General features: G+C 37.5%; 1 protein-coding gene across 1 annotated transcript in view; it reads left to right on the top strand.

Annotated features, from left to right (window-relative positions):
* tmtopsb (teleost multiple tissue opsin b) overlaps positions 1-13,474 on the top strand; it is a 45,547-nt gene extending 32,073 nt beyond the window's left edge. The window contains exon 4 of the mRNA XM_052114291.1: positions 9,443-13,474. Coding sequence (XP_051970251.1) covers positions 9,443-9,718 — 276 coding nt within the window. The 3' untranslated portion in view covers positions 9,719-13,474. The remainder of the gene's footprint in view (positions 1-9,442) is intronic.
* The last annotated feature ends 5,582 nt before the right edge of the window (positions 13,475-19,056 follow it).

The following is a 19,056-nucleotide window of genomic DNA, read 5'->3' as shown; positions in this document are numbered from 1 at the left end:
AAAAATCAAAGAAAACTGATAAAGAAATGGATTTTTGCAGTGATAAAAATGAATCCCAAGTAGACACATTGCAAACTATGTTACAATAATATTAAGGTGCACAATAGTGCCCACTTCCAAAGTCTATTTTTAGAGAGAAAAGGCAGTTAATTCAAGCGGTGGGACCACCTGGGATCAGTTGAACTATAATTGGCGAGTAAGTTCATGTCCATCCCTAATCTTCTCGACACCCCACAAAGAGCTAATCATCTCTGTTCCAGAGTATCACTTGGTCAAATGTCTGCTCCCCAGTACACTCCTCTGATCTGACCTGTTCTTTCCTGCCCCGGCCAACAGAACATTCACTTATCCAGCATGAGTGTGCACCAAAATTATTGCTTATTATCTGCCAGGTGTGAAAAAGGTTCCCTCAATCCCAACTGCTTCGTAGGTAAAATGTTTATTTTTTTCAATGTTAAAGTACTTTCCCCATACAAACTTAATATGCAGAAACAACTATAAATAGTTGTCTACTTTTCTGAAGTTTAACCCCTGACCCAAACCCAAACCTAAATCTAACCATGATTATAATCACTATTGTATTACTTAAGATAAAGACACATCAGGGAATTGAAAGAGCATTCTCATTATTTTTTTGTGAAGTTTACCCCAAAACCCCAAACCTAACCATGATTTTAATGGGAACTTTTGTGTACCATGGTAGAAATAACACATTGGGTTTGGAACAAAATAAGGAAAGCATATATTAAAGGTTATTAATATACATTAGTCATTTGTATTGAATCACTGATATTTCTTTTAATAAAATAAAGTGTTGGATTGGAGGCTTGCTAAAAAAAATATTGTAATGAATCGATTTGGAATTCTGTTTTTTGATTGGTTTGTCTGCATGGAAAATAATTCTTGTACTTTTTTGTACAAGCAAAGTTGTACAATATCTTACAAGTTGTCATTAGACCTTGTTGGATCATCCCAGCCCAACACAGCAACACTGGCCCAACCAATAGAATAAGTTTGAAGCAGGAGTATCTGCATTTTTACAAGCATTTTTTATTTGAAATTTATAGTCAAGTCAACCTTTATTTATAGAGCACATTTAAAAACAACATAAGTTGATCCAAAGTGCTTTACAGATCAAACAAATAAATAAATAATGACATAATATATGAGTGATATAAAAACAGATCGATTTAAAGTTAAATATAAAACATAATAAAATAAATAAAAACCTTTAAATACAGTATCATGTATTTATCCAGTTCAGACTATTCAATTATCTATTCAAAAGCTACAGAATACAAATATGCTTTTAAAGAAGATTTAAAAATGGCTAGTGATTAAGATGACCTCACATGGAAAGGGAGACAATTCCATAGAATAGGACCTTGTGGCAGGGCAGAGGGCGGGGCCGGGTCTTGATCCTACACACCCGGTCCCGTATTAGGCTAATTAAGCCTCCGTGAGGGATAAAGGTCGACTGCAGAGGATCATGCGGGTGAGAGAGATCGTTAACGGACATGTCCGTCATGTGTGTGTTTATGTTGTCTTTTAAGTTTATCATTAAACTATTATTTATATTGAAAAGCCGGTTCTCGCCTCCTCCTTTCCATTGATCACTTTACACTGGTGCCGGAAACCCGGGAAGGAGGAGGGATACGCCGTAGTAGAGTTCTCGCCACTACCGTCCACCCCAACGGAGCAGCCGCGGCCATCTGCCGGGGGACGAGGAGCCCAGCCGCCTGAAAGAGGACGATGGCCACCGACCGCGAGGGGAGAAGGGGCTCCTAACCGACCACCTGGAGCGGTCAGGGCCGCTGTTAGGGGCGCAGGAGTCGCCAACCGGCCGCTGAAATGCGGCAGGATTTAAGACCGCCGACCACGAGCGAGGAGGGGCTCACTGCCGACCGCCTGGAGTGGGAGAACTGCTGCCAGGGGCAGGGGAGACCCCTTCTGTTCCCCGAGAACGCAGCCTCCGTCCGGTCCCGTATTAGGCTAATTAAGCCTCCGTGAGGGATAACGGTCGACTGCAGAGGATCGTGCGGGAGAGAGAGATCGTTTACGGACATGTCCGTCATGTGTGTGTTTATGTTGTCTTTTAAGTTTATCATTAAACTATTATTTATATTGAAAAGCCGGTTCTTGCCTCCTCCTTTCCATTGATCACTTTACAGACTTATCACAGAAAAGGCACGATCACCTTTAGATCTATAGCGGCAACTAGGAACCCTCAATAGACGTTGATCAGAAGAGTGCTCTGGTAGGGGAGCAAGGGAGGAGAAGGTGACTGATATATTGGGGTGTGAGACCAGATAGTGCCTTGTAGAATTTGAAAATGGACTCTGAATTGATTGTAATGAGGTAAGGTGGGCAAGGAGGAGGCGGGAAGTGGCAAAACAGTCGATGTAAACTTTAATGACAGAAATTCATGTAAAACAACATAAAACAAACATAAACAAACACACACAGTGGCCGCATGTGTATCTCTCTCTCTCCTGAACTGGCGTCTCCGGCGCCCCATTATCTCTCTCTCTCCTACTGATTAGTTGTCTCAGTGCCAGCCATGCACCCTGTTCCTCGTCACATTGATTTATATTTGATTTTATATTTCATATTTGATTAAATTATTTGTGCATTAATTTATATTGATACTAACAAACCAACAAGTTTTGAAAGAGAGTTTTGAAATTGGCTTTTTATCTTTGGCTTATGACCTTAACGGATTAGTTCACCCAAAAATTATAATTCTCTCATCATTTACATTTATTTGACAGCTGCTATCAGTAGTGTGTTACACTTTATTGTGCTAAGTGCTAATAAGCCCCAGCAAGCCCAAAAAGCACCAACCGAATACTGAAAATAAGCCCAAAAAACTCAACCTGCGACTGCTTATTTTACAAGCGACTTTCTGAAAAACAAGCACAAAGTCACTTATAAAAACCGATATTAGCAACTATGTTCTTAGTGATTGTCTCTAGTGAAGGAAGTCTAATCAAGCTTTAAATCATGATTGCTAAGGAGACTGCTGTTGTCAAGATTTATAGTGAAAATTATTGAGAATTATCCTTATCCTTATATCTAATTGTGTTAATGGCCATGTAAAACCAATCTGTACATGCACTAAATTTGCTGGCTAAAATTTAAGTAGTCTACCACAGTCCTGTCCTACAGCATGTCCAGATAATCAGCATCTACCTGTGCCACTTTCATCATCTCTGCAGGGTTCATTGGACCTCCTGCAGGCCCCTGTAATGAATCTGTGGATCTGATTCCATTTATAGACTTATTCCTTCCACCTTACAAGCATCACATTCTTCACCTGCCTGCTGCCCCCTAAAAACACCCACATAGATCATAGAGCTACATCTGTGATAGCTGACAGCAATGTGACCAATTTCAGAATTAGACCACCACTAAGTCATCCCTATCAGTAGATACAGTGCATCCGGAAAGTATTCACAGCGCTTCACTTTTTCCACATTTTGTTATGTTACAGCCTTATTCCAAAACATTTTCCAAAAAATTCTACAAACAATACCCCATAATGACAACGTGAAAGAAGTTTGTTTGAAATCGTTTGAAAAGAGACCTTTCTACTGACTCTGAAAAACACCAAAAGAAAGATGCCCAGTGTCCCTGCTCATCTGCATGAACGTGCCTTATGCCTATTTTACCCTACACGATTTTAGGCCTGATTTTCACTCAGTTTTGTGAAGATTGTCGACAAAAGCCCTAAATCATAGGCAAATCGGAGCTCGCTCCTGTGAGCTACGATCACAATGTATGAATAATCAAAGACACGATTTGAGAGAAGTGCTGATGCATCGCAGATGTCAGTGAGATATCTAGAATGTTAAATATCTGGACCTGTCTGCAATTCCAAATTGCAAAATGTGAAATGTGTTTTGACTGAATACAACTGCAGTGTTGAACTACAGCCAATGAGAGAGCAAGAAACGGGGCACGGGAAGTTTCAGTGGGTGGAATCCTGTTTTTCCAGCAGTAGAACATCAACTAGCATGGCTGCAGTATCAAGAAAAATTAGTGGAACATTGGCAGGAGCACTAGTGCATATTTGATGTTTCATCTGAACTGTGCCACAACTGGGTGGAGAAAGAGAAAAGTTGAAGAGAAATTGCCAATTCTCTTGGACAGTCAGTGAAGCAAATAGGTCGATTTTACAGTAGGAGGTACTTTTTCATATTGGAACCAATAAAATATATGATGCCTTTAGCCGATTAAAAACATACACATGAAATGCATAACATATGATCACGCATTTGTTTTCGTATCTCGTATCACTTCTCGTGAAGTGTGTAGGAGGCATAAGACAGTGCTACAGGGAGACAGGAAGGACAGCTGATCGTCCTCACAGAGGAAGATCACGTGTAACTACACCTGCACAGGATCAGTACATCCGAATATCACACCTGCAGGACAGCTACAGGATGGCAACAACAACTGCCCGAGTTACACCAGGAACACACAATCCCTCCATCAGTGCTCAGACTGTCCACAATAGGCTGAGCGAGGCTGGACTGAGGGCTTGTAGGCCTGTTGTAAGGCAGGTCCTGACCAGACATCACCGGCAACAATGTCACCTATGGGCACAAACGAGACACAGTTTTGTCTCACCAGTGGTGATGGTCGGACTTGCGTTTATCGTCGAAGGAATGAGCGTTACACCGAGGCCTGTACTCTGGAGCGGAATTGATTTGGAGGTGGAGGGTCCGTCAATTTCTAGGGCGCTGTGTCACAGCATCATCGGACTGAGCTTGTTGTCATTGCAGGCTGTGCGTTACAGGGAAAACATCATCCTTCCTCATGTGGTACCCTTCCTGCAGGCTCATCCTGACATGACCCTCAAGCCTGACAATGAAACCAGCTATATTGCTCTTCTGTTCTGCCATGGCCAGCGAAGAGCCAGCCTCTCAATCCCATTAATCACATCTGGGACCTGTTGGATTGCAGGGTGAGGGCTAGGACCATTCCCCCAGAAATGTCCGGGAACTTGCATTTCTGGGGGGAATGAACTGGCAAATACTGGCAAATCTGGTGCAGTCTGGAGGAGATGCACTGCAGTACTTAATGCAGCTGGTGGCCACACCAGATACTGGCTGTTACTTTTGAATTTGACCCCCTCTTTGTTCAGGGACACATTTTTCCATTTCTGTTTGTTACATGCCTGTGAATCTTGTTCAGTTTATGTCTTAGTTGTTGAATCTTTTTATGTTCATACAAATATTTACACATGTTAAGTTTGCTGAAAATAAAAGCAGTTGAAAGTGAGAGGACTTTATATTGTCCTATGGCTGAAAAATATAGAGATATAATTATTGTAGACATATTTCCCAGCCATAGTCCCTACCATTCTGTATAAAATGTCCTTTTCAGTTCCACGGAAGGACACAAAAAAACATGGGTTTGGAACAACATGAGCATGATTTAATGATGACAATTTCCTTTTAATACAAACATTAATTTCGGACACTGGTAGATACATTAAGCAGATGTATATCTTGAATGGCTGTGGATTTATAGGGGAGACTGTACGGGCTTTTGAGGTGACTGTCAGAGAGTGCCATGGTCTTGCATGACTGCATCCCGTCAATGCTAACAGAACACTGAACTGCCATTAACAGGCTGACTGAAGCCAGTTGTCTTGGGAAAAGTGTGATTCTGCAGCCTGCCATTAACCATGACCCCTGAACCCAATCTAAACTTTATCTTTCTGTCTAGCTCTGTCTGTCTCTGTCTAGTGTTTTCTGTTCCAGGTCTACAGAGGTTATAAAAGCCACTGATAATTGACTTATTTTTAAAGGTTTTAGTTTGTACAGCCTTTTTTAGCTGTACAAAACACAAAGAGGTGATGGTTCTGCAAAGCTTTGCATCTTCTGAGGAAATGTAGTAGACTATAAGTATACATTGAAAATGGACGTATACTAAGTACACTACGTTTTCTCAAGGGGTGAAATCTCGCTCTTTTGTTGATTATATTACCCTGAACTCTACAGCTGCATAAAATGCATAGATTTTCAAATGTTTTTGTCATCAGATAGACACAAAGTATAACATTACATAAACATAAAGTGGGTTCTGAGACCACACTGAAAATCTACAATTCAAAATCAAGTGTGGAAAAAGATACATTTTGAGTACCATTGCAGTTCACCTTACCTAACAATATTTAACCGAACACTAATTATCTTAACGGATTGGTATGTACCATGACATTACCCTCCTTAAACATCCTTGTAATTTCTGGCAATTCATATATAATTATTATACATAATATAATAATTATGTGCGTGTTAACTGTTTTAAAATTGGACATATGCAGTAGCTACCAGACTCATATTTGCACTTGACTTTACCAGTTGTCATGTAAAGAAGGCCGTGCTTAAAATAACTAATTATTAACCCTATGAAATACTGTATAGTTAATGCTGAGTTTCATATTAGGTTCTATGTAAGATCCCATCCAACTTCCAAAGCATGTACCATGAGGACATTTTTAAAGTATTAGTAAGTACCGCAATGTTTCACATTAGTTAACGTGTACATACACTATAATTAAGTACCTGTTATTACCCCACACTTGTCTGTAAGTACTACAAAATGTACCATGTATGTAGCATTTAGACGTACTGTAAAGTTTCATATTAGTTACCATGTAGGTACTCTTTGGATAAGCAAGTATTGTTATACCACATTTGTCTGTAGGTACAACATAAGTTACCATGCATGTATACCATTAGTAAGTACTGGTTATTACCACACATTCCTTGAGGTGCAACATAATTACCTTATATTTACCCGGAAAGTACATGTACTGTACAATAATGTGCTAATGAAATTTCAAAGATATTCTGAAATGAATCTGAAGCCAAATTAGAAAAATGCAAAATAGAAGAATTTTCACTGGTGGTCTCAGACATTTGAAGCCCAATGTATTTCATGTAGTTTTGTCATCATAGCTTAATAAAAAACTATATATTTCATAAATAAATGTTCGTTAAAGTGTTTAGTAAGTTGTCTTGGTTGTCTTGCCAAGGATGTCCAGCTGAGCTCCTGAAATTGAGAATTTTGAAGGGCAGATTAGTTACACATTCCTTTTAAGGGAAAACTTTATGGTTAGCCATTCATCTACTCAAAACTTGCATGAAACCATTTCGCAATATGAAGGTGGGTTTTTCTCTAACATTTCCTCATTTAAACCTTTGCATTCCTATGTAAAGGTGTTGGCCTTTTAGAGCAAAATATCTTGCACTGACATTGAGGAAGGATATATGTCTTCCCTTAGAGAAATTGAGTTGCTTGATCTTTACGAATGCTCCTCTAAGCTTTAGTATTTATACAGTGTATCCCTTTAAAGTTTTGGCTCAAAATGTTATGGCAAGGGTGGTTTTGTGAGGATGTGGTACATGAAATCTCTCTTACAAATCGATAAAACACCTTCTCTTGGAAAATGCATTTTACTCCTACGAAACCTCCAGACAGTAATGATTAACTACAATAGACTTTTATCTATAATGAAAAATGCAGTTCAAGAGTACAAAGGAGAGGTTTGGAGAATAATACAGTCCCTTGATTCCATTGTTTTTTGTTTTATCCACTTCTCTCATTTTCAACAAGTAAAGCAGATTTGTTTCCATCTGTGATGACTTGATGGTCAGTGTCTGCAAGCTGTTTCCTCTGAGTGTGCAATCTGTGTGTGGGTGAATGTAGATGTATTTACACAGGCGCTCAGCATGGGATTGGTACCTTCAAACAGGCATCTCCATCACTCTTGGATAATCACTGCCTATACTCATGCTGAGAGGTCCTGCATCAGCTATTGACTTTTATGCACGAAAAGCCTTCAATTTGTAAACAAGCCTTTCCACATTAGAGTAGGCTGAGCATTTGCAGTTGCTCCAGGACTGATCCCCCCCCCCCCTTCCTGCTGTTGCAAATCAATTACAATAGCTAAAAAAAAAAATTCCATCTTGTGCAAAATGGAAATTCTATCACCATTTTCTCACCTTCATGACGTTACAAACACATATGACTTTCTTTCTGCCATGAAAATTTCTTCCAACACAGAAGTAGAAGTTATAAAGAGCGTGCTGGTCTTTATTTTCCAGTTTCCAGTGAATATGGACTGAAGCTTTCAAGTTTCAAAAAGGGTGGAAAAGTATCATAAAAATGGTCCATATGACGTGTGCTATATTACAAGTCTTATTAAGCCATATGATAGCTTTGTGTGAGAAACAGACCAAAATCAAAGTTGTTATTCACTGACAATCTTCCCCTCATTGAGCTGTAACAATAACAGCTGTGACAAGATCACTAAATTGAACTTGAGAATCGGGTTAGTCTGATTCATGAACAAGTCATTCAGACTGGTTTTGTGAACCAGATCAACCAACTTATTGAAAAGATCTTACTCAAAGAAATAATTAATTCGCAAATCGGACTACTTCTTTCATGAACTCTCATGAACAGTCAAGGAGAGCTACGGCAGAAGGCAAGATTTTCAGTCAATAACGACTTTGTTCGGTTTGTTTCATAAAGCAATGCATGGCTTTGGTAAACTTGGAAGCACATGAGTCATAAGGACCCCTTTTATTATCCTTTTATGGTACTTTTTGCACACTTTAAATTTCAAAAATGAAAATTCTCTCATTATTTACTCACCCTCATGCCATCCCAGATGTGTATGACTTTCTTTCTTCTGCAGAACACAAACAAAGATTTTTATAATAATATATCTGCTCTGTAGATCCTCACAATGCAATTGAATGGGTGTCAAAATTTTGACACTCCAGAAAGCACATACAGGGTGCATAAAATAATTCATAAGACTATAATTAAATTAAATAATTAAATCCATATATTTTTAATTAAATTTTTTTAATTTTATTCATAAATTTTTGATAGAATTTCTTCTCCCTGCCCAGTAGGGGGCACATGCATGAAGAATGGGAAAGTGAAAGTTAAAGTGGAAATTGACTGAAAATGGAGTCAAATTTATAGTGAAAATGGACATAAATATCATATCGCTTCTGAAGACATTGATTTAACCACTGGAGTCATATGGATTACGTTTATGCTGACCTATGTGATATTTGGAGCTTCACAAAGTCGGCACCCATTCACTTGCATTTTATGGACCAAACAAGCTAAGATGTTCTTCTAAAAATCTTTATTTTGGTTCTGCTGAAGAAAGAAAGTCATACACATCTGGAATAGCATGAGGGTGAGTAAATTACGAGAATTTTTAATTTTGGGGTGAACTATTACTTTAAGAAGACTTCAAATTTCTCCTTTGTTTTCCACTGAAGAAAGCAAGTTACACAGGTTTGGAACAACATAACAATAAATGATGACAGCATTGTAATTTTTGGTGAACTATCCCTTTAAGGATTACAAATGTGATGTTTTAAGTCTCTTTGTGTGTCAGTTTTGCAGATGTTTCCATGCCCTCATCATGTGCACGACTCCAGAGAGAGGCTCCAGCTTTAAAAACTCCTCCAAAGTCACCAAAACTCTCAGGACGGTGCGACGTGCCAATGGCCAGAACATGACCTTTTCAGTGGCCTCAGTTGGCCCCCCTACTATCTATGCTCCACACAGCGGCAGGCAGAGAACTTCCTCAGAGGGTGAAGGACCCTCTCCTGTTGTAGGCCAAATGCCCAGCAAACATGTTGTCTCTCTTGTGGCCTATTACAATGCCTGAACTTGTACAGTCAAGCAAATATTACAAAACCCATTCTATTACAGAGAATTTAAAAGTGACATACAGGTCACGGTGAACAACGGACAGAAAAAAGAAATGAGATCGGGGAAGTAGGCGTGGTCTGCTGAGGACTGAGGAACTGGGACATAGCCCTTTTTGGAGATCATATGTCATGTTGCATGCATGACCTTTTGTGGGAAAGACAGGATATTGAATATGAACAGATGCAGACAAAGACGACACTTCTAAATTGGTTAAAGCAGAAAAAGTATTAAAACATGCACATGGATCTAAGTTTCTTATTTGTCAAGTTTCGGATGTACACTTGAAGTCAGAAGTTTACATACACCTTAGCCAAATACATTTAAACTCAGTTTTTCACAAATCCTGACACAGAAAACGTTCCCTGTCTTAGGTCAGTTAGGAATTAATACTTTATTTTAAGAATATAAAATGTCAGAATAATAGTAGAGAGAATGATATGACCCAGTGGGTCAGAAGTTTACATACACTTTGTTAGTATTTGGTAGCATTGCCTTTAAATTGTTTAACTTGGGTCAAATGTTTTGGGTAACCTTCCACAAGTTTCTCACAATAAGTTGCTGGAATTTTGGCCCATTCCTCCAGACAGAACAGGTGTAACTGAATCAGGTTTGTAGTCCTGCTGGCTCGCGTATGCTTTTTCAATTATGCCCACAAATTTTCTATGGGTTTGAGGTCAGGGCTTTGTGATGGCCACTCCAATACCTTGACTTTGTTGTCCTAAAGCCATTTTGCCACAACTTTGGAGGTATGCTTGGGGTCATTGTCCATTTGGAAGACCCATTTGCAACTGAGATTTAACCACCTGTCTTGAGATATTGATTCAATATATTGACACAATTTTCCTTTCTCATGATGCCATTTATTTTGTGAAGTGCAGAGTTCCTCCTGCAGCAAAGCACGCCCACCACATGATGCTGCCACCCCAATATTTGTGGTTGGGATGTTGTTCTTCGACATGCAAGCCTCACCTTTTTCTTCAAATATAATGATGGTCATTATGGCCAAAAAGTTACATTTTTGTTTCATCAGACCAGAGGACATTTCTCTAAAAAGTAAGATCGTTGTCCCCAAGTGCACTTGCAAACTGTAGACTGGCTTTTTTATGGCGTTTTGGAGCAGTGGCTTCTTCCTTGCTGAGCAGCCTTTCAGGTTATGTCAATATAAGACTGATTTTACTGTGGATATAGATACTTGTCTACCTGTTTCCTCCAGCATCTTCACAAGGTCCTTTGCTGTTGTTCTGGGATAGATTTGCACTTTTCACACCAAACTACTTCATCTCTAGGAGACAGAATGCATCTCCTTCCTGAGCAGTATGATGGTGTTTATACTTGTGTACTATAGTTTGTAGAGACGAACGTCGTACCTTCAGGCATTTGAAAATTGATCCCCAGAATGAACCAGACTTCTGGAGGTCCACAATTTTTTTCTAAGGTCTTGGCTGATTTCTTTTGATTTTCCCATGATGTCAAGCAAAGAGGCGCTGAGTTTGAAGATAGGCCTTAAAATACATCCACATGTACATGTCCAGTTGACTTCATTTAGCCTATCAGAAGCTAATTGTCTAATTGTAAAGGCTTGACATAATTTCCTTGAATTTTCCAAGCTGCTTAAAGCCACAGTTAACTTAGTATGTAAACTTCTGACCCACTGGAATTGTGATATAGTCAATTCAAGTCAAGTCAATAAAAGTGAAACATTCTGTCTGTTAACAATTGTTGGAAAAATTACTTGCATCAAGCACAAAGTAGATGTCCTAAACCACTTGCCAAAACTATTGTATGCTAATATGAAATCTGTAGGGTGGTTAAAAAATGAGTTTTAATGATTTCAACCTGTGTGTATGTAAACTTCTGACTTCAACTGTAAATCTGCCAATGAGTTTGGTGAGGTCTGTTTATATTTGAAACTAAGCATGAGCCTGTTTTTTTTTCACCAATATTATAACATGGCCATTTTCTTCTTGAGTTGCCTTACATGGTTTAACAACCACTGTAGCACAGTTTGTTTAAATTGATGCTATTCTTGCAGTCTAATGGTCTCATAATTCTGCTCATCATGTGGACATTACAAGTACAATACAGTAACCACACAAAACCTTTTTGACAGGGGATATTTTTACAATGCTTTTGAAATTTAAAGGGGTCATACGAAGAAACATCGAAAGTCCTATTTTTGACTCTTACTAGATTTTGTTATGGCTTATCTTAAGCTTTTCTTATTGTCAGTGAAAGAAGAATATTTTTTAAAGTGTGATATGATCATTTTATTGATTGATTGATTGATTGATTGATTGATTGATTGATTGATTGATTGATTGATTTCAATGTCATAACATTTTTCCTTCTTATGCAAGTACACATATTACATACAACAGCACCTACTAAGTTGCACTAGAAATTCTGTAATGTTTAAATAATTATTAAAAAATAAATGCTGATATATATTTGCATTTTAGCATTAAACTAAAATGTTCATAAGGCTTTATAAGTCTGGATTGACAATGATCATCACTTGGAATGGAGGATTACCCTCATTAACACATATAATGTATTACTGAATAGCACATTTGTAAACACAAGCTTTCGGATAAAAGGAACAACAGGTTTATTTTTTACGAGAGTGGATACGTGAAATAAACTAATTCAATGTGAAATCTAATTTCACTTATAATGTTTAGTTTATTGCAGGGTCATTTGTAAATTGTACAAAAAAGGGGGTGTGAATTAACATTAGTGAGTATTTTTATGAGAACTATTTATACTGTAGATTGAGGGATGAAGGGATTTTATGTGACCCAATTTTTTAGCTTGTAATATAGATTTGCAATTCTGGTGAACAATAATACAAAGCTGATGATTTGCAAAATGTTAATTCAGTAAATTAAGCAAGAATGTTGTATGCAGGCAGTGCCGTGCATATTGTTTCAGAATACATATGGAAATGCAGAATAGCACAATTTACATTTAAATGCATAAAAATGCAAATTAACAGCACACATTTTTTTCATAATTGCATTTGATCTATTATCTTTTGAGGATTTTTCCCTTGCGTGGTACATTATTTAGAACATTTAATACGATTTCTGATCATTATGCTGTCTTTTATTTTTAGAAAATACACCTTGAATTAGGTTTCTTACATCGATTTGTAAACCTCACTAAACTGTGTTGCCAATGAGGTCAGAAAGGTGTATTCAAACATATTAATGTATGTGTGTGTGTGTGTGTTGTGTGTGTGTGTGTGTGTGTGTGTGTGTGTGTGTGTGTGTGTGTGTGTGTGAGCGTGTATTTATCACTTTGTGGGGACCAAATGTCCCCATAAGGATAGTAAAACCCGAAATTTTTGACCTTGTGGGGACATTTTGTCGGTCCCCATGAGGAAAACAGCTTATAAATCATACTAAATTATGTTTTTTGAAAATGTAAAAATGCAGAAAGTTTTCTGTGAGGGTTAGGTTTAGGGGTAGGGTTAGGTTTAGGGGATAGAATATAAAGTTTGTACAGTATAAAAACCATTATGTCTATGGAAAGTCCCCATAAAACATGGAAACACAACATGTGTGTGTGTGTGTGTGTGTGTGTGTGTGTGTGTGTGTGTGTGTGTGTGTGTGTGTGTTTGTGTTTGTGTTTGCAAGCAACCTTCAGTATTATGTATTACCAAAGCAGGTTTTTGTTCCCCCCAAATGTTATTGCTAATAAAAATATTTGTCTGAGTATAAAATATGTGTCTGGCTTCTATAAAAGTATCTCTTTGTATGATTTTAAAATTGAGTTTAAATTACCACAATGTATTTATAGATGAATTTTTAAGACAGTTTTATTACAAGAGATGAAGCACAGTTCAGAGTTTGTTCAGGAACCAAGCTGCCTCATTGAAATTTCCAGATTGCTCTGGTATAAAATATAAGATTTTTGATCAAAGCTGTCAAAAATATCCTCTCTTTTACCTGTTATACAAAATGAGTAATGTTTCCTATTTTTTTCATACCAAAATGCAAAGGGTAAAACCTCTGCATCATCTATCTTTGTGACAGATGTAGGCTTTCTTAGTGTCTGTCATAACAGTGTGATGTACTGGGATCTGATTTGAAATTTGAAAATAGGAAAGTCACACATTGTATGATAAATCCCTCTCGTAGATGATGAATCAATAGTTTTAATGGTGGAGATACACAGGGAATTCCAATGCCTTGGAAAAAATATTTCTTGATGGCCCATCAAAAAAATAAAACAGGCGCATTGGAAAGAGGGAATGTGCAGAATTGAGGGAATTAATGGATGTCAACCTGAGGGATTTCACTCCAGTGTGAATATTAGGTTCCATTAGCCAATAGTAAGTAGCTTACTTGGCCGCACCCCCATTCAGCACCCACCAGGACCAACCATTACCGTACCTAAACCTGACGGATCTTAACCAACATGAGTCCAGCTATGCATAAAGCATACTTCCAGATGTTGAAGATTGATCAATCTAAGTCAATCTAATCTAAGAGATAAAGAACAGAAAAAACACGGGACTTCAAATATGGCATGCAAATGGCCAAAAAGAAAGAGCCTTCACTTTCAATTCCAAGTCATGCACTCATTTTACATGCAGTTGTTATCTGTTATCTGGCCATATATATACTGTATATTTATTACATTATACATTTCCACCTCCCAGTGTTAAGATTCCAGCAATACAAGGAGTGTATAGAAAAAGCTTGTGTATGTGTTTGTGTATGTATGGTGCTGATGGGTGTTTGTCAGGCAGAGGCATGCAGGCTGTACTTGCTTAAAAATAGACCTCACAATGTGCACACAATTGCACTCTCACCTGGGCCTTTGTGTGAACATATGATTGTTCTAGGTTAAAATGTGAAAAATGGGACAGTGTATATTTTTAGATACAGTGATTGGTCACCATTTATTTTTTCACCAGTTAGTCCCCCTCATGCTGTTCCAAATGTCTTTATTTTTTCTGGCTGCCATTCAGTCTCTATTGCACACATGCTGGGTCCTTTTTGCACAGTTTTAGCTTTTGACACTGGTTCAGATGACAGTAAGTGAGCGTTTTTGGGCGATGCATCTCTCCCACACCTGGCTCACCACTTGCTGGTGAAGTCTCCATTCTTCGTACAGTAAATCCGCTCCTGTGTTTAGTATGCCCTGGACATGGGTTGTGTGTGATGAATAATCATATACTATAAAATATGGCATTTATAGATATTCTTTGTAGTCTAGTTACATTAAAAAAGTAGGCCAAAGGCCTAATGAAGACAATGTAAAAATGCACACCTGGTATATATATAACGTCTACAAATATACATATATATTTCACATATTATGCTTTTTTTTGTTTGTTTTTTGGTTTTATGGTTATGCCTGTTTTTAATTCCTATGCATTGATGTTAATGGAATAGTTCACTCAAAATTGAAAAGTCTCTTCTCTCATAATTTATTCATCCAAATGCTACCCAGATGTGTATGACTTCATTTCTTCTGCTGAACACAAACAAATATTTTTAGAATAAAATCTCAGCTCAGTGGGCCATACAATGCAAGTGAATTGTGGCCATATCTTTGAAGGTCCAAAACATTTAGGCAACATAAAAGTAATCCACATGAATCCAGTGGAGTAATCCATGTCCATGTGATCCGGCACTGATCGTTTGCAGGAACATTTATAACCAGGGGAGGACTGGTCGTCGGGAGCACTGGGCATTTTCCTGGTGGGCCGCTAGGTAATTTAGGCCGGCCCATTGTTGCGCAAGTACTGGCCCGTCATACAGGCGACATCTGCGGCCGTCTGCAACATGCCAACATGGACCCCATTATAGAGTAGGGATGTGCGGATCGATCTTAAAAGTATAGATACTTCCAATACTGAGGTTCTCATGATATCAAATAATTGATGTTTCTAAGTTGGAAAACAATTTCACTCTACACAGAAAATCACATAAAATGAATAAAAAATGTATGTAGGCTATATATGGTAATACAAGATAAAGGGTTAACATGAACATTACTACACTCTTATTAATGCTTAACAGTTTATTGCGTATTATGAATTAGTTCATTAGTTAAAATAATATATATTAAAATAAAATAATAAATAATAATGGGGTCAGGACCCCCTATCTGAGGGTTGTTGCCCCCTAAAATATCATTAAAATATGTGTATTGTAAATAATATAATGATATATTCTTAAAATAATTGTTTAAGAAATAAAATAATACAAATGCAAAAGGGGCAACAACAAAAAAAACTTTCAAAAATTGCTCTTGAGAATTGTTATGTTTATTGTACCCCCCAACAATAATAATAATAATAATAACCTTTATTTTCTATAGCGCCTTTAAATGTACATCTCAAAGCGCTGTACAAAAACAATTAAAATAGCAAAGATACAACACACAAAAGAGACATAATACATAGTAAAATAAACATAAAAAACAACAAGCATAAAAGACAATAAATCAATTAAAAGCTAACCTAAAAAAATGAGTTTTAAGCTGAGATTTAAAAATTCCAAAAGATTTAGCTTGCCTGATCTCAATCGGTAGAGAGTTCCAAAGTTTTGGAGCTAATGAAGAAAAAGCCCTATCTCCCATTAATCTCAAACGGGTTGAGGGAACAGTTAAAAGACCAGTATCTGAAGAACGAAGATCACGTATTTGAGTATATGGAGTTAAAAGCTCTGTCAAATATTGAGGTGCCAAACCATGCAGTGCCTTGTAAGTAAGCATCAAAATTTTGAAATCCACCCTAAACCTAATGGGAAGCCAGTGCAAAGACTCCAAAACGGGAGAAATATGGTCTCGTATGTTAGTTCTTTTAAGGATTCTGGCAGCCGAATTTTGTAAAACCTGCATTCTGTTTAAGGTTACTTTTGACACGCCAGCTAACAAGGCATTACAGTAATCAATCATCGTGAAAACACAAAAGTGTTTATCAATCTCTCTGCAACAGTAAACGACAGCATTGGACGCTAATCTGGCAATATTTCTAAGATGGAAAAATGAGATTTTAGCAGTATTCAAAACATGTGGCTCAAACGTTAAATTGGCATCAAAAATTACTCCTAAATTCCTCAATTTAGTTTGAAACTCCACAGTAGAGCCATCAAGAGCTAGAGTGACCGGCTCTACTTTGCGTAGTTGGTGGGGTGAACCAACAAGCATAATCTCAGTTTTTTCACTGTTAAGACAAAGAAAATTATCAGTCATCCATTCCTTCATCCTAGAAATACACTCAGAAAGAAAATTAACAGGCACAATTTCATTAGGTCTGAAATGAATGTAGATCTGAGTGTCATCTGCATAGAAATGAAAATTTAGACCAAGTGATCTCAAAAGCTGACCAAGAGGATAAACATAAATATTAAAAAGAAGAGGGCCCAAAATTGACCCCTGAGGGATGCCAGACTGCACAACATTGACCTCAGATCTAAATCCACCCATGGCAACGAACTGCTTCCAATCAAAGAGGTAGGACTTAAACCAATTAAGAACAGTATTTGAAACCCCCAAAACAGTTTCAAGACGAGTAATTAAAATTGAGTGATCAACAGTGTCAAAAGCGGCACTGAGATCAAGTAGGATCAAAACTGAAAGACAGCCAGAATCTGAAGCAATTAACAGGTCATTGGTGACCCTAACCAGAGCTGTTTCTGTACTATGCAATTTACGAAAGCCTGATTGCAGAGGCTCAAAGAGATTATTCTCAGTTAAGTGAGAAATCAACTGAGAAGCAACCACTCGTTCCAAGAGTTTAGCAAAAAAAGGGAGATTAGATATGGGACGAAAATTAGTAAAGTTCTCACAGTCAATTTGATGAAATTTTCGCCCCTGCTCACGCCTAATAAACATGCAGAAAATAACTAATGAAAAATATTACTTTGTGGCTATTTGAGTCTCTGAGGCTTACTTTGTTTAAAGGAAAGCAGAAATAGAAGCATTGGACTTTTCACCTTTTTCAAGAATAATTTGGGGAAGGAATTAAAACACTGCAGATATAAAGATGCAACATAGAGTGAAAATATGAGCAATTAATCTGCAAAATACCTGCAAAGTTTTACACTTTAGAGGTATGTTTATTTTGTTTTATATATATTTATATTTGTTTATATTTATTTATGTACATATTCTGACAAACTTTGTTTTCATTGATTTTTTTTTTTAAATAAACATTTAAACGTGTAATTGATAATTGATAATTGATAAATTGTAAGCACTGTCATCAGTGTCCTGCTGTGTGACACTTTTTCATCTAACTATTTTACAACTATCTTGTATAGCTATATGCATATATAATTGATTATTATTATACTTGTCACGAACGCCGGTGAAGGCGCCTCCTCCCTCAGTCGTCAGAAATCGCTTTCACCCGAATTCTGATTCGGGTGAAATACTTGTTTCCACAACCTCATATTAACTAAGATTATAGTTTATTTGCACTTCTAGAAGTTGAAAGGTGATTAAGATCTTTAAAAATTTTGAAGAAATGCAGACTTGTCACAGCACCTAAAATACACACTTTCCCTTGTACTTCCATGTACATTTTAACCTAACAATCTGTATGTTGGGAAAAAAGTTTTCAGACATTTTATTTGTCTATAGCTATGAAGTATATAAAGTACTTATTTTAGTGCTTTCTCTAAAAAATCCACTCATCACATTTACAGTGGTTTTATATGTTTTAAAGTTATGACAATATTTGCACTGTGGTGCTCGTTGTCGTAACTACAAGTCATTAGAAATGTCTTATTTTTTATATTGAGCTGGAAAATCTAATCAATGAGCCAGTGTGTTTGGTGGGCCGCTGTGTGCCATAATGTCCAGGGCCACTTTTTAGTCACAGTCCTCCCCTGTTTATAACCAATAATATATATAATTTCTTGCTTTGAGGAAGATTGACAACACTCTTATTTACATATTTTAGTTACGTATTACTGCACGTCAATTTAAGAGGTCGTGATTTAACACACGATATGGCTGAGTTCAGTGGAATACCTTTCATTATTTTTATATCACATCCTAAGTGGATGTGATGAGGAGGAGGGTGTGGCCGGGCTGTGTGGGTGCATGGCCTGTGCTGAATCAGCTGATCAGCAGGAGAGCAAGATAAATGGGAGCCAGAGATGCCAGATGAGACAGAGATGTACACGGCTGCTCTGCATGTGTGTGTGTTTGTTTATGTTTGATTTATGTTGAGTTTTGCATAAAAACATTATGTTGATTGTTCAGCCAGTTCCCGCCTCCACCTTACCCATCCTTTAACTGTTACAGTGGACAGTGCAAGTGAATTGT

Source organism: Xyrauchen texanus, chromosome 41 (assembly GCF_025860055.1).
Source record: "Xyrauchen texanus isolate HMW12.3.18 chromosome 41, RBS_HiC_50CHRs, whole genome shotgun sequence".
In the NCBI taxonomy this organism is placed as follows: Eukaryota; Metazoa; Chordata; class Actinopteri; order Cypriniformes; family Catostomidae; genus Xyrauchen; species Xyrauchen texanus.
The sequence above is the reverse complement of the archived record's forward strand: the minus strand, read 5'-3'. Positions and strand labels throughout refer to the sequence as shown.